The 14,146-nt window shown below is 34.3% G+C and overlaps 1 protein-coding gene and 1 long non-coding RNA gene across 2 annotated transcripts in view; both read left to right on the plus strand.

The window, feature by feature from the left end:
- Nucleotides 1-1,444: 1,444 nt before the first annotated feature.
- Nucleotides 1,445-2,591, plus strand: LOC128994759 (uncharacterized). Its single transcript, XR_008490914.1, has 2 exons — nt 1,445-1,497; nt 2,161-2,591. It is a non-coding gene; the product is annotated as an uncharacterized LOC128994759 (long non-coding RNA).
- Nucleotides 2,592-4,566: 1,975 nt separating this feature from the next.
- Nucleotides 4,567-14,146, plus strand: part of LOC128995652 (titin-like) — an 86,467-nt gene continuing 76,887 nt past the window's right edge. Inside the window, exons 1-2 of the mRNA XM_054420669.1 lie at nt 4,567-4,582; nt 5,405-13,078. Coding sequence (XP_054276644.1) covers nt 4,567-4,582; nt 5,405-13,078 — 7,690 coding nt within the window. The remainder of the gene's footprint in view (nt 4,583-5,404; nt 13,079-14,146) is intronic.

Genomic DNA, 14,146 nt, shown 5'->3' on the forward strand with positions numbered 1-14,146 from the left:
TATCCAGGACTCGTCATATGGCTTCAAAGCGTGTCGCGGAACTCAAAAAAACACTTTCCGCTTTCTCAGGGTGAGGAAAAAACTATTTCTATCCCACATGCAGGTAGAACGTCTAAGCACGACTTGTTTAAGGTTTCCATGAAATGTCAGACTTTGATGCCATTTGAGTGTCGTGTATATATGTGTGTGTTATGACGAGTCCTTGACATCATTAGGCAAAAATAAAGGTGGGTGAAGCCCACAAACAATCTTCATAAATGAATAATATTAATATATTGAATATATTATATTTAACACCTCGCCTAAAAACATGTCATTTTAAAACGGTACTGTATAAAGGGCCTGAAAGCTTTTGGCATTGAGTTTTGAATACTGAAGCCCCATCCGTATGGACTGCTGTAACCAACTGTTCATTCTTATAGAACTTAATCGAATGAATGAAGCACTCACGAATTGTGGTACTGTCTAAAATTCTATTTTCTCCTTGTTGTTGTGATCGGTTATTGATAGGACACAAAAGAGGCTTAAGTTTGTAATAAGACGATCTTTCAGTCACTTAAAGCCTGTGCTACATTGTTTTATTGTCTCTTATTTATTTTAGAGTTTACAGTAAAGCCTGAAGCTTAAATTATTTGATAGGTGGTCGCCCAATACTCGGCAGACCAGTTCCCAGCGCTGCGTACAGCCCCGGCACAGTCAGCGATGGTGACTCTTGTGGAGCGCGAGGGTCACAGTGCGCTCATCTCGGAAACTCTCACAACCGAGTCGACGATGGAGCAGACGCTCGTGGGTGTGTTCCGAGCTTTCCTCCGGATGATTGAGCTCAAGCACACAACTATTGAAGAGGTTCTCACACTGTTCTCCCCTCAAGACTTTCAGACGCAGTCGTGGGAAACTCACACTTCTCAGGTACATCTGGAACAGTGTATGATGTAACTTTATGCATTTGCCATATGATGTTTTCATTCATTTCTGCCTTTTTTTTACTTAATAGAATTAGTAGTAGTACTGAATTGAATATAAAAAAATGTTTCGGGTTAAATTTCGATCCTTTTTTTCTATAGCATTTTATGTAGTTATAAGTGTACATTACTGTGGAAAATTAATTGTTCAGGTAAAATTTATGTGTACGTTTACATGTCGATATTTTATTTTAGATTTTTAGTAATTCTGTTTAAATTCCCTACGAGTTTAAAAAAATAGCTTCAAAGAACGAGAGAGTAAAAGAAAATACATAAAATGAACTTCTTTGTGGAACATTCAACATATCTTATTATGAAATAACTGGGTCTGGGGATGGTGGTCTGGCATCAAACTCCTCTTTGCTTGTTGCAAGTGATAGATATTTAATCTATTGAGAACTGAGAAGGCCTCTTTAAAGCCTCCATAGAATATTATTTTCTTTATACAAATGTTTGATGTTTGTCGGGTATTTCAGGTGGTGTAGAAGAGTCATCTGTTACTCACACAGCACTGTCACAAAAGTACAAACTCAAGGTAAGTAATATCTTATTTTATAGGTTCTATGCTATCGGATATGTGCATAAGCGTTAAATATCTAGCAAATTTCATCAAATCAATCTGAAGTTGCTTTGATAATTAGGACAATCCTATAAACTTAGGATTATTGTATCAAAACTAGTTTTCCCAATACAGAAAAGGTTTTATAAAAATGCCCTCCAATATTTGTGTACTCATACAAAACCAAATATTATTTGAAGCTCAGAATAGGAACTGTTTTAAAAATATTTTATCAAACTGTGTTTTTTGTTGTTGTTATACCCTACAGGCAATATTCTAAACTTAAAATATTATAGTAGCGAGTAAATTTCAGTTGATAACTCAAGTGCCTAGGTTTTGTCCCTGTCAGCACTGTTCACTTTAAAATTTACTAACAGTGTACCAAAATGAATATTAAAAGATTTTCCTAAATATCGATTTAGTTATCTGGTCCGATCAATTGGTGAGAAAAAGATAAGTGAATACTTTAAAATAGAAAGAGAAAAAAACGTGGGTTTGGACTTTTCCCTTTCATAGGTCGTAAAATGTGTCCAACCTAAAAAAAGGTTTCATAAGAGTAAAATATTCAACTTGTTTGTACTATACACAAACTTGAAATTTTAGATTTTGTTTGATGTGTTTTATATGTATTTTTTCCAGAAGTAAAAAGGCAGGTGACTAGGAAGACAACAGAAGTGACTCGTGAAGAAGAACAAGGTGTGTTCATAGAACGAGTAGACTCATAACATTGATAACTCTAATGACTCTTAATAAATACTCTTTAAGATTAAGCTAAAGTGTTTTGTTTTGAAGTGAAATATTAAAATTAACAAAAGCTGTACATTTGCAATGTTGAAGTGGACAAGCTGTATTCATACATTTTAACTTTATTGATTATTTTTGTTTAGTTGTTGAGTTTTTAAATTTTAAGTGTAAAGACGATTTATTTCCAAAAGAAAATGGAGTGTTCCAGTGAATCATAGAGTTTATTTTTCAGTTTATTTTTGTGTAGTTGTTTTTTTCAACAACTTTGTCATTCAATAAATATATTTTTGTTGACATTTTTTCAGTATTAAAGGGCTTTAAGGCAATACTGTGTATATTTCAGGCATGGAAAATTCCCTTTACTGTTTAAGAATCTGCTATTTAAATGAGCTTTAAAGTAGAGTGCAATTTGATGTTCATTGGCAAGGCTTATGTTGGAAAATTAATTGTTAACAAAATCTACAGGTTTTATTTACACACTTTTCATATTTTGAAGAATATTTTAAGTAATAATCCTCTAAACAAGTTTTTTGTTTAAATAATTAATATTTTGTTTTTGGTAAAATAAGCTCACAGTAATCTTTTTTTTACAGATAGCATTCTAAGCAAATGATAAAATATTGTTTTTATTAGTGAAAAGCTACAAAATATATCTTTATATCACACAAATATGAACGATGAGCAAAATATGTTCCTTGAAATATTTAGGCAATTGTCAAATGGGAATTTAGTTTTGAGGGAAGTTAATACACCACACATTAAGGTTAGGAATAGGCCCCTTTTAGTGACAATCCAAATTCGTTTATAAATTAAGTTACTTTTTTATTTACATGTTTTTGACAATGATATACTCCACCATTTCTATTATTACCTTTTTCAGTATAATGCATCTGTAAGAATGTATATATTTTTCAAATTGTTTGAACATTGCTCTTTTTTTGGCATACATTAATAAAATCAATGTCTTGAAATTGCTTTTAATTTTAAAATGCATAGATTAACTCTTGTCAGTTTAGTCAATTACATATTTACATTTAGTATTTGTAAGTAGTTTAAACATTAGATCATCTAAATTTATATATGATCTCAGCTTCATAACTAATATGTTCCCAATCACATGTAATAAGATGCATTTTTTATACCAACCCACGAAGGAATTTTTTCAATTGTATCAAGACTTCTGTTGCTTTCACAAGGTGATAGATGGTATTTTTCTAATAATCTTAAAGTAATTACTTTTTATATATTTAAAACGAGGTTTCTTCCTTTTGCCTGTCCACTGCACTTGTATGTTTGAAAATATTTATTTATTTACTATTTGTGTAGCTTTTTTGCTTTCATTTGAAGCTTCCGATGCTTGTTGGTTTTGGCTTTTAGTTACGCTTAACAACCGCTTCAAGCCTTTTCCAGCTGTAACAATGGCTTTGGCTTGATAATTAATCTCAAAATGCTTTAACAAGGTAAGTATTTCTTGCTTTTTAATTGAATGGCTACATTATTATTATTGTGAATTTACCATTATAATCGCAGATAACTTTCCTATTTGTGATGAATATTTGTTTCATTATACAGTTTGTTTTAATAATGTTAATTTATTTTAGAAGAATTTAAAAATATTAAAAGAACCAACCAACTAAAACTTTTTAACTTGTATGTAACTGTCATGTTAAATGGATTAGTTAATTAAATTGTAATGCTGACATATAAAAGTTCAATAAAGGAAAAACCAAACAACGGAATCTTTTAAACTAAAATAAATTATGTTGCAAGTTTTCAACTTAAAGTGATTTTAAAATTTTCCATTGATAATTTTAAAAGTCCAATCAAAAATATGTTCTTTGTTTAAAATATAATTGGACCCTGTAGCACTTGGCATAAATAGTAAGGGTTTAATGGTTCCATGTTGATAAAATAACGTACTTAGAGATGGTATGTATGTATTTGTGTTACGGTACTGTAACTGATACTATTACTGTTTTCAAAGTCCATAATATAATAAAGAATTTTGGTTTCAGATTTATGACTTATGTTTCTAAATCAAAACTTATGTGGTCTAAAGATTTAAAAAAGATCTCAAACTTCTATTTTTGCTGATTTATCTTAAGTTAATTTATGTTAAAACTACAAGGTAGTGGCCCCACCTAGTGTATAGTCAGAATTTATTTTATGTTCTCTTTAATCAAATAACTGATAACTTGAAACATTGGGTTTAGCGAACATGTTGTTACAATAGCAAAGGTTAAAGGGATTTATTTGTTATCTACATTGTTAAAATACACACACAAACATATTTACGTGCTTATGATAATTTCAAGAGGTACGCCAATGTACCCTCTGGTATGCGATAAGTCTCAGTACCAAGAAACTTTACATTTACTCAGAATATAATTATTAAGGGGTTTTGTGAGTTAATCCATTTACTTGCATCAGGAAATGTTGTCTAAATATTCAAATTAAGATTTTGAAGAATAAAAAAATCTTAAATCAGCAAAAATGAAAATCTAAAATTGCCACTGAAAACTTGTGCAATAAAACCAAAATTTTGATTTCATCCCATCCCTTAAAAAAATGATGAAAAGGTGTTTGAACAAAATATTTTTTAACATGAGATACTATTGTATTGTAGTATTAAATCTACAAATAATTCAGTAATAATCATATTTAAGTTCTGGTTACTAAGTACTGGGTGGACGCCAATTATTTTCCTCTTATCTAAATTATAACATGCCTTATTTTTATGTAAAACTTGTTTTGAACAAATTTGTTTTGACAAAATAACCTTACGGTAAATATTAAAATTTTATCAATAACCTATTACATGTGAGACAGTAGCTCTTCATACAACCTGTCAATTTATTAAGTGTTTTCATAATTCAATGCTAATATTTGCTTTATTAACAGCACAAAATATATTTAAGAAAGATGCATTTTACAGCGCACACAGCATCTAGGCATATTGCTTGTAAGCTCAAGCTACATAGTTTTGCAATATATACATTGCTTTTTTACTTGTCTTGCTCATGCAACGCTCGCATAAACTGCACGATTGTCGCTAGCAACACTTACAGGCATTGCAGCACCTAACACTAACAGTGTGACGATTATTTCACATTACTCACAGAGAATTTACACATTTCAGAATTGGTAGAGGAAACACAAATTCGCAAAGAAGAGAACAAAAGAAGAGTTCAGCCAAAATCTTCAACAGAAGACGAATTGACCATAACTGATGTAACCGAAGATGATAAAACTCTTGCCACGATTTCTGAGACTTCAGTGGCAATAGTTCAACACCCTGAAGAAATTAAAAAGGTGGTGGAAGAAGTAAATATACAAGAAGATGTTACTGTTGAGCAAAAATCTAAATCTGGAGCTAAAATAAAGAGAAAAGTGGTCAAAACAAAATCAGAAGAAGAAATTGAAGTTGTTGAAGAGGAGGTTGAAAAGACCAAAAAGAAGAAAGTTTTAAAAGCTAAGAAACCTACTCAGGAGGAGACTCCTGTAATTGAAGAAATCACAGAGAGCCTGGACTCATTTCAAACTCAACCTGAAAAAGTTATTCCCTTAAAGACCTCATCCCAAGTAAGTGAAGCTACTCCTGAGGCTACTTGCAGTCTTATTGGGGAAGTCCCTAGAGCAGGAGTGAAAGGAAATGTAAGTGTTACAACATTTACTGCTATTGAAAATCATGAAGTGCAAGAAAATGAGAAAGAGGACTACAGACCGGAGGAACTTATTCCAGTATCAGTTAAAGCTAAGCCAGAATTAAGTACTGTTGAGCCATATAATGTTGAGCAACCTCAAGTTGAATCGATTGCAGAGGAGTTTAGTAAATCGTTTAAGTCTAAAACTAGCAAAGCCACCAGAAATATTCTACCACAGGAAAGTTTGATTGTTAGCGAAACTCGAGTAGATCAAACGGTTTCAAAATCTGAACAAATTAAAAAGGAAGAGGGTAAAGCAACTGTCTCTATGTTATTGCACGAGGCTAAAGTTGTGAGTGAGACAGAAACATCTTTGAAAGAAGGTGAATACGAAACTCTAAGAAAGCCTCTGCAAGTGTCTGCTAGTTCAGGGCTTACTCTGCAGGAATCTATCAATGTAACAGAGGTGACAGAGTCAATAAGAGAAGAAAAACTTGAAGATTTTACAGTTCAGAATTTGATCAAACCAAAGATTGGCATAAATGAAGTAGAGCCTGTAATAGTTAGTGAAGTACTGTCAGAAACAAAACCGAGTAAATATTTTCCGGAAATGTTTGTACCAACTGAAACAGCAACATCATCTATTGTAACTCAAAAAACAACAACATTTACTGAGGAAATGGTTTTGCCTGAAAAAGAAGGTGAGTACAAACCTGGAAAACTGCCTCAAGGTCAGTTCGCAGGGCTCCAGATATTACCAGAAGATTCTATTGTTGTTTCAGAGACAGCAGCTCATGAAAAAGAAATTCCTTTTGGCCCTGGCCAAAGACCTGGGGAAACTGTAGCTACCCAGGGTGTAGACCTGATGGAAGGGATTGTAGTAAGTATGGTGCAGCATCAAGATACAGAAAGTGTTCTTAATGTACCAAAACCTGAAATGAAACACATTGATGTCCAGTTCACTAAAAAAGAAAGTTTTATCACAGTAGAAACACATACAGCTGAATCAGAAAAAACATTTAGAGCAAATGAAATTCCAGGAGCTCAAACTGCTACTAGCTCAGTTACATGTTTAGAAGTCTCCGGTGTCTCTGAAACCATAAGCAGCGAGTTGACCGATGATTATATGCCTGGTAAAACTCCCTATGGTGCCAAAGCAGATTTAAGTTTTCAAGAGATAGAACCTTTATCCATAACTGAAATAAAGTCAGAAGATGCCCCTGGGGAATTGTCAGATATTTTAAAATATCGAACTGATGCTGCCTCTCCCAAATTTCAAACTTTAGAGTCAAAAGAAATAACAGAAGTTCAAGCTCAAGACAGCGAAACTCCGTTGTCTGATTTTACTACTCCTACCCCAGTAGAAGTAAGTAAAACGTATGAGTCAAAAGAAGGAATATCAGTGTACCAGACTGACTTGGTTGAGAAAGAGGGTGACTATGTGCCAGATGTAGCTCCTGAACTTCATAAGGGAAAAGCAGTGCCCACCCATCCATTACAATCAGTAATAGTTGAGGAAATAACACCAGATGGAGATGTTGGGAGCTTGTCAAAGAAACATCCCCAAACAGTTCATGCCAATTATGAACACACTATGTTCCAAGAAACAATTGTTGAAGAGACGGTGATTGGAGAGGGGTTGGCTAAGCAAAAGGAAGTTGTCAAGCCAGAAAGCAAGCGAGCTGATGTCAATATTTTGGAGGAACAGAGTGTTACAGTTACAGAAGTAATTACGGATTACAAAGAAAATCAGTATACTAAACCTGAGTTACCAAAAGAGTGTTTTGCATCACAATCACACTTACCACAAACAGTAGCGGTTAAATCTGAAGTCCTGACAGAGCAGACAACTTCTTCATTTGAACAAAAAACACCAAAAACTAGTGTAGCAAAATCAGACCAAACATCATTAGAAAGTATAGTTGTTAGTGCTGTTGAACTTGCAGAAAGTGAACAGGAATTTAAAAAGGACAGATCTCCAATTAAATCCAAAGCTATTGTAGAACTAGCAGACGAATTAACAGGTTTGACAGTTCAAGAAATTGTCAGTAGTGAAAAAGAACTTGAACACATTCCAATAGAAAGTCCATTAGGTTTTAAGGCATCCAAAAGTATAACACCTCACCAAACCGTCATTCAGTCTCAAACCTTACCTGAAATCAACTTAGGCAACATTCCAAAAGTAGAACATCCAACAGGACAAGCCAAAGTGGATAACACACCATTCCAAGAAGTAGTCATCACTGAAACAAACATAACAGAGATTGAAACATCTTTAGACACAATTAAACCAGATCTTAAGACCGCCACTGTAGGTATTAGGCCAGGAGAAACTTTCTTAGTTTCAGAAGTTGTTGCAGAAGACAAAGAAGGCGTATTTAGGAGTGATCAGCTTCCTGAAAGCAGAAAAGCTACATTGAATCTAACTGGACAAGAAGTTGCTGAACGTGAAGAAATAGTTGAACTTTTCCAAGAGGGTACATTAACAAGAGAGTCTCCAATCAAAGAAACTGCTCAGATGAAACAAGACACCATTCAACTGGCTGTGTCTTCAGAACAGGTGCCAACTGAGCTTGAGGGTCAGTTTGACTCTCCTGTAAAGCCTAGTGAAAAAGTTGCAGCTCTCTCATTTGTTGAAGGTAATGTTTTAAGTGTGACTGAATTGAATGTTGTAGATAAAGAATCTCCCTTTGAAACTGCAAAAGCTCCTATGACAGCTCTTGCAAAACCTGATATTTCTGGTCAGGATGTAGCAGTAACATCAGAAGTTGTTGTAGATATGAGTGTAGGAGATGTAGATTTATTAAAACCTGGCTTTTCAGAAGCCAAAATAAAACAAAGCACACATGAAAGTGTAATTTTGAATGAAAATACAGTTATTGAAAAAGAGGGTGAGTATACTGCTGAATTTCTACCTGAGACTAAAACTGCTAAACCTAATATTGTAGAAGGACACACAACATCTATTAGTAGTGAAGTAACCATTCAAGACAAAGAAAGCATACTTGAAACACTAGACAGACCAAAAGAGAGATTAGCCATCCCAAATATTACAAGTCATGAAATTGCAGAAAAAACAGAAATAGTATTAGACAGCAGTTTACACCCATTCCAACATATAACTCCTACAACTGCCCAAGCCAATGCAGAACAACTTCCACATCACAGCATTATTCAGTCAGAACCATGTACAAATGAGCTAGAAGCTCCTTTTCAGTTGCCATACAAACCAGAATCCAAAAAAGCTGATTTTGTTATTGAAGGTACACAGGCTATTACAGTTCTTGAAGTTTCAACCCAAGACGACACCAGTCAATTTATACCAGACAGTAAACCAGAAGATCACTTTGCCAAACCAGACATAATACCACAACAGGTTGCACAAAGTACCATCATTACATCAGAAAATATTACAGGTGAAGTAAAGCCAGACACACCTCACAAAGTTTCTCCAAATGTCGAATCAATACCATATGAATCTATATCAACAAGTTTTGTAACTACTTCCGAAAAGGAATCTATTTTTGATTCAAAAATTCCAATGGATTTGAAACAAGCACAAAAATCTTTTGAAGAGCAAAAATCAGTATTGGTTTCTGAAATTAATGTTGATGATAAAGAAGGGAACTTAATTTCTTTCATTAAACCTAACCAAGTAACCGCGTTCCAAGAAATATCAACACAAGAAGTGGCCCAAACAACTGAAATATTATCATCATTTGGTGTTACAGACATCCCACAGTTTGTAACCCCTACAGCTAATGCAAAGCCAGAACAGTTACCTTTTGAGAGTATTATTCAAATAGAAGCATCTCCTCAAGAAAGTGAGGGTGTTTTTAAAACTAAAGAAATGCCACCTTCAAGTGTTGTTGATATAGGAGTTGTTGAAGAAAAGGGAGTCATTATAACAGAAATAACAACTGAAGATAAAGAAGATATTTATGCTTCACCAATTCGCCCAGAAACCAGTACAGCTCAAGCTAACATTGTCCCAGTTGAAACCTGTCAAAAAGGAATTGTTATAACCGAAGATTCTTTGGGTGAGATGGTTGCATCTGTTCCAGAAAAATCGTTTGCAAAATCAATTCAAACCCCTTTTCACAGTGTTTCACTTCAACAAACTACCATTGCAGAGTCTGAAACACCACTTGAAAAATTTATTAAACCGTATGAAAAAACAGCTGAAACTAATTTTGAATCAGCAAAATCTGGAATTACTGTTAATGAAGTTTATATCCGAGAAAAAGAGGGAGAACTTACTGGTCCAGTGAAACCCGTCACAAGTGTTGCTGGTGCTAGTGTGACAGCCCGAGAAATAGCCAGTAAATCTGAGATTGTTGCAGAGTTAACAACAGAAGACTTTCAAAAAGAAAGCCCAAACAAAGAAAATGCAACAGTAGATCAAATTCCGTTGTATAGTATTATTCAGTCAGAAGTTTCTGTTGCTGAGAAGGAGGGGGATTACAATGATTTATTAAAACCAGACTCTAAATCTGCGGGGGTAACATTTCAAGTCGGTGAAACTGTCTCCGTAGTTGAAGTTGTATCAGGGGATTTGGAAAACACTTTTACTGCCGATGATGTTCCAGGAACCAAAAGTGCGAATATTACAATAAGTGGGCATGCAATAGCTGTTAAAAGTGAGGTCCAAACTGAAATTTCAGTAAGAGAAGATGATCAAATCTTTCAACCAGACGTTAAAATAGCGCAGGAAGTTGTGGAAGAGAGACAAAGTGTTAATGTATTATTGACTACATCTGAAGATAAAGAATCTTACTTCTGTCAAAATGAAAACCCAAAAGAAAGAAGAGCATCGCCATCGATTTCTGAGTTGGAAGTTGCTGAGCAGACTGAGCATACTCTTCATCACAGTGTTGGTACCCTTGACCAAATTAAGCCATCAGCCACTACAGTAACTCCTAAACATACTACTCTTGAAAGTTTAGTGCAAACTGAAACTGAAGTAAGGGAAACTGAAGGAACTTTTGAAAGCCCAATAAAGGTGGAACAAAGGAGAGCTAGCATAAATTATGAAGTTGGACACAGTGTAACCATTTCAGAGGTGTTTCCAGGTGAAACTGAATCAAAGCTTTCAAATATTTTGGAAACAAAAAATAATAGGGCTCAATTAGTACTTGACGGTACCCAAGAAGCTGTTGGGCAATTGGAAATCACTCTTGAAGACTCTATAGCACCACTCGATGAAAAAAAAGCAATCACACAGAAAGCTGTAACTGAACAATCAACATTAGAGAGTATTACTGTAACTGAAAGATTACCTCAAGAGAATGAAATTGAGTTGGTCGAGAAATTAATAACTGACACCAAACATGCTAATGTATCAATAGAAAAGGGTAAGAAAGTTCAAGAAATAATTGAAATTGTTCCAGAGTACCGGGAAGGAAGATTAGCACCCTTAGAGAAAACAGAAGTAAGAAAAGCTACTCCTGATTTGATAACTCGAGAAGTTGCAGAAGTTTCTGAAACTTTGACACAAATAAGTGTAGGAGAAATGGTGAGAACAAAAACAAAAACAATGACTGCTGTTAGGACACAATCTGCTTTAGAGACTTCTGTGCATGAAGAGGTAATATGTCAAGAAAGTGAAGAGTATTTCACTCAAACTAGTGCTAAAAGTAGAAAAGCAAGCTTGGCTTTCGAGGAGGGCAAGGGTGTAGTTATTACAGAAGTCATTGCTGATGATACTGAGGAACCATATTCAAAAACAATGCCAGAAACTCAAAATGCACTTCCAGAAATATCCCTCAAAGAGGCTACCCAAATAATGGAAATTTCATCTGAAATTCAACCTTCTAACATCGTAATAGAGTTTCCTGATGAAGTAAAAGCTAATGTGAACCAGAAGCCTTTATGTGGTATTCTACAGAGTGAAGTTGATGTCAGAGAATCTGGAACTGAATTTGAAAGTATGTCAGTTGAGAAGAAGATAGCAAATCGTTCATTTGAGGAAGGAAGAGGTATAAATATAACAATGGTTACTGCTGAAGATAAAGAACAACCTTTAAAACCTGTTGAAAAACCCACACCGAATCAAGCAGAGCCTAAAGTAACAAGTCAAGAATCAATTCAAGCAAGTGAGGTATTGCCTGAACAAACGGTTTGTGAATTAAAGAGTGCGACTCCACAAAAAGTAAAAGCTAAAAAGAAGCATGATGTGAAAGAAAGTTTAGTAGTTACTCAAAATGTTCCTCAAGAAAAAGAGAAATTACTTACAGAACAACCAATAATTCCATCCGCTGTGGCTAAAACAGAAACTACAGAAATGCAAAAGGTTGCTGAAAAATCTGAAATAATTCCAGGGTTTCATCCCCAGACCTTAGAGACAATAACCCCAGATAAAGCATATGCTAGTTCTGAAGCTATTGTGATGGAGGGAATCGTTCAATCTGAAGTTAGAGTAAATGAGATCGAAGAAACATTGGCAGAACAGAATGTACCAACAAAACGGAAAGCTAGTGTTGTAAAAGATATTCAAGAAAGTATAGAGATTTCACAAACAGTTGTCGCACTCAAAGAAGGGATTCATGAAACAAAGCCGTCCCCAAAAGCAATCAAACCTTTGGCTAAACTGGATGAACAAGAAACACTCATCCAATCAGAAGTTTTAGTTTCCTCTTCCACTGAAGAGTTGAAAAATGATAAAAAACCAGAAACTATGAAAGTCCATCCAGAAAATATCCCGTTTGAAACTGTAGAGACTTCAATGACTACCGTAATAGAAAAAGAAACCAATTTGGAATCTTTGTGGAACCCTTTGACATCTAAAGGTACTAAAACCATCCAAGAAACCGAAGGAGTGAGTATTACTGAGGTAATTCCTAACGAGAGAGAAGAGGAAGTAAAAGCAAGCAAAGTTCCTCAAGCAGTAGCAGAAACAAATTTTGTAGACCAAGAAGTGGCTATAAAAAGTGAAGTAGTCCCTGAGTTCCCAGTGACTCCTTTGGAAGTGGTTGCTCCAGCTACAACAGTCGCACAAAAATCCACACCCACACCAGTACACCACCTGATTACCACTGAATATGATACTGCAGAGCTAGAAGACAAACTACCAGAGTCCGTGGCACCTGATGCTAAGCACACAGTAACAACAGTAGAAGCACACAAACCAACTCTGACTGTCACACAAGTCCATCCACAAGAGGCCCCAGGTAAGATCTTCTACAAAATACTTGCGTTACTGTTTTACATATAATATCATATATATATATATATATATATACATTATATTTGTCTATATGAGTATGAAATTACAGTTTTAGCTGATTAGTCATATTTATTCCTTTAGGGTCTGTTTTTTATTACTCATGTGATACAGCAATAGTTAAAAGTGGCCTGACAAAAACACAATTTGATTGCAAAATGTTGTTCACTCACCCAATATGTGGCAAAATGTCTTTTTTGACCTCACATTATGTGGGGACAGCAGGTGCAAGTTAAAACTTAAGTATTGGTTTTAATTTTTTTATTATGCTTTGAAAACTTTTGGCTTATAAATGCTTTGTTAATTTTATATAAGGATTCAAACTAAAGAATATAAAATTTACCAAAACGTTTTTCAGATAAACTTGTCATCTATAAACAAAAATTATATAGTTTTAGTGAATAACTTCTTGATCAGCATCGTAGATAGTTTTAGTGCAATGATTGAAATTGTGCGTCTTTGCAATTTTTAAATGACTCCATATCCACTCTTGTTGTGCCATTTTTAAATACAGTACTTACTGTTTTTCCTCTCCTGAACCATAATCTCACACACTATGAGTTCATGTTTGAACTATGATGGCCTTACAAGGTACCTACCGGTCTGATTTATGAAAAAGGTGTAATAGATTTAAAAACAAAAAAACTGTGTATAGTGTTTCAGTAATTTTCATTTTAGTAATTTCAATATAGAATGCTTATTGAATGCCATGGGTTTTTAAATATTTTTCTCTATGTAGTAATAAAAAAGTTTGCTGCATAGTTGAATCAAATCCCAAGACTTAAAAAATATTGACATTTAATTATACGGTCAAAGTGTAAGAACACAATATGACATTACACATCGTGATTGAGAAAAAACTGTATTAAGAAGAAGAAGAAGAAAACTTAACAAAGTAAAAGTGATACTTGTATACTATATACAGGGTGTTTTTTTTAACTTGCATCTTTATTTATGTAAAAACTGCAATAGATAGAAATATGCAGTTTGCGGGAATCGTCTATTGACGTAGGGG

Source organism: Macrosteles quadrilineatus, unplaced genomic scaffold, assembly GCF_028750875.1.
Source record: "Macrosteles quadrilineatus isolate MER2022 unplaced genomic scaffold, UCM_ALF_1.0 Scaffold_5__1_contigs__length_97177068, whole genome shotgun sequence".
NCBI classification, from domain to species: Eukaryota; Metazoa; Arthropoda; class Insecta; order Hemiptera; family Cicadellidae; genus Macrosteles; species Macrosteles quadrilineatus.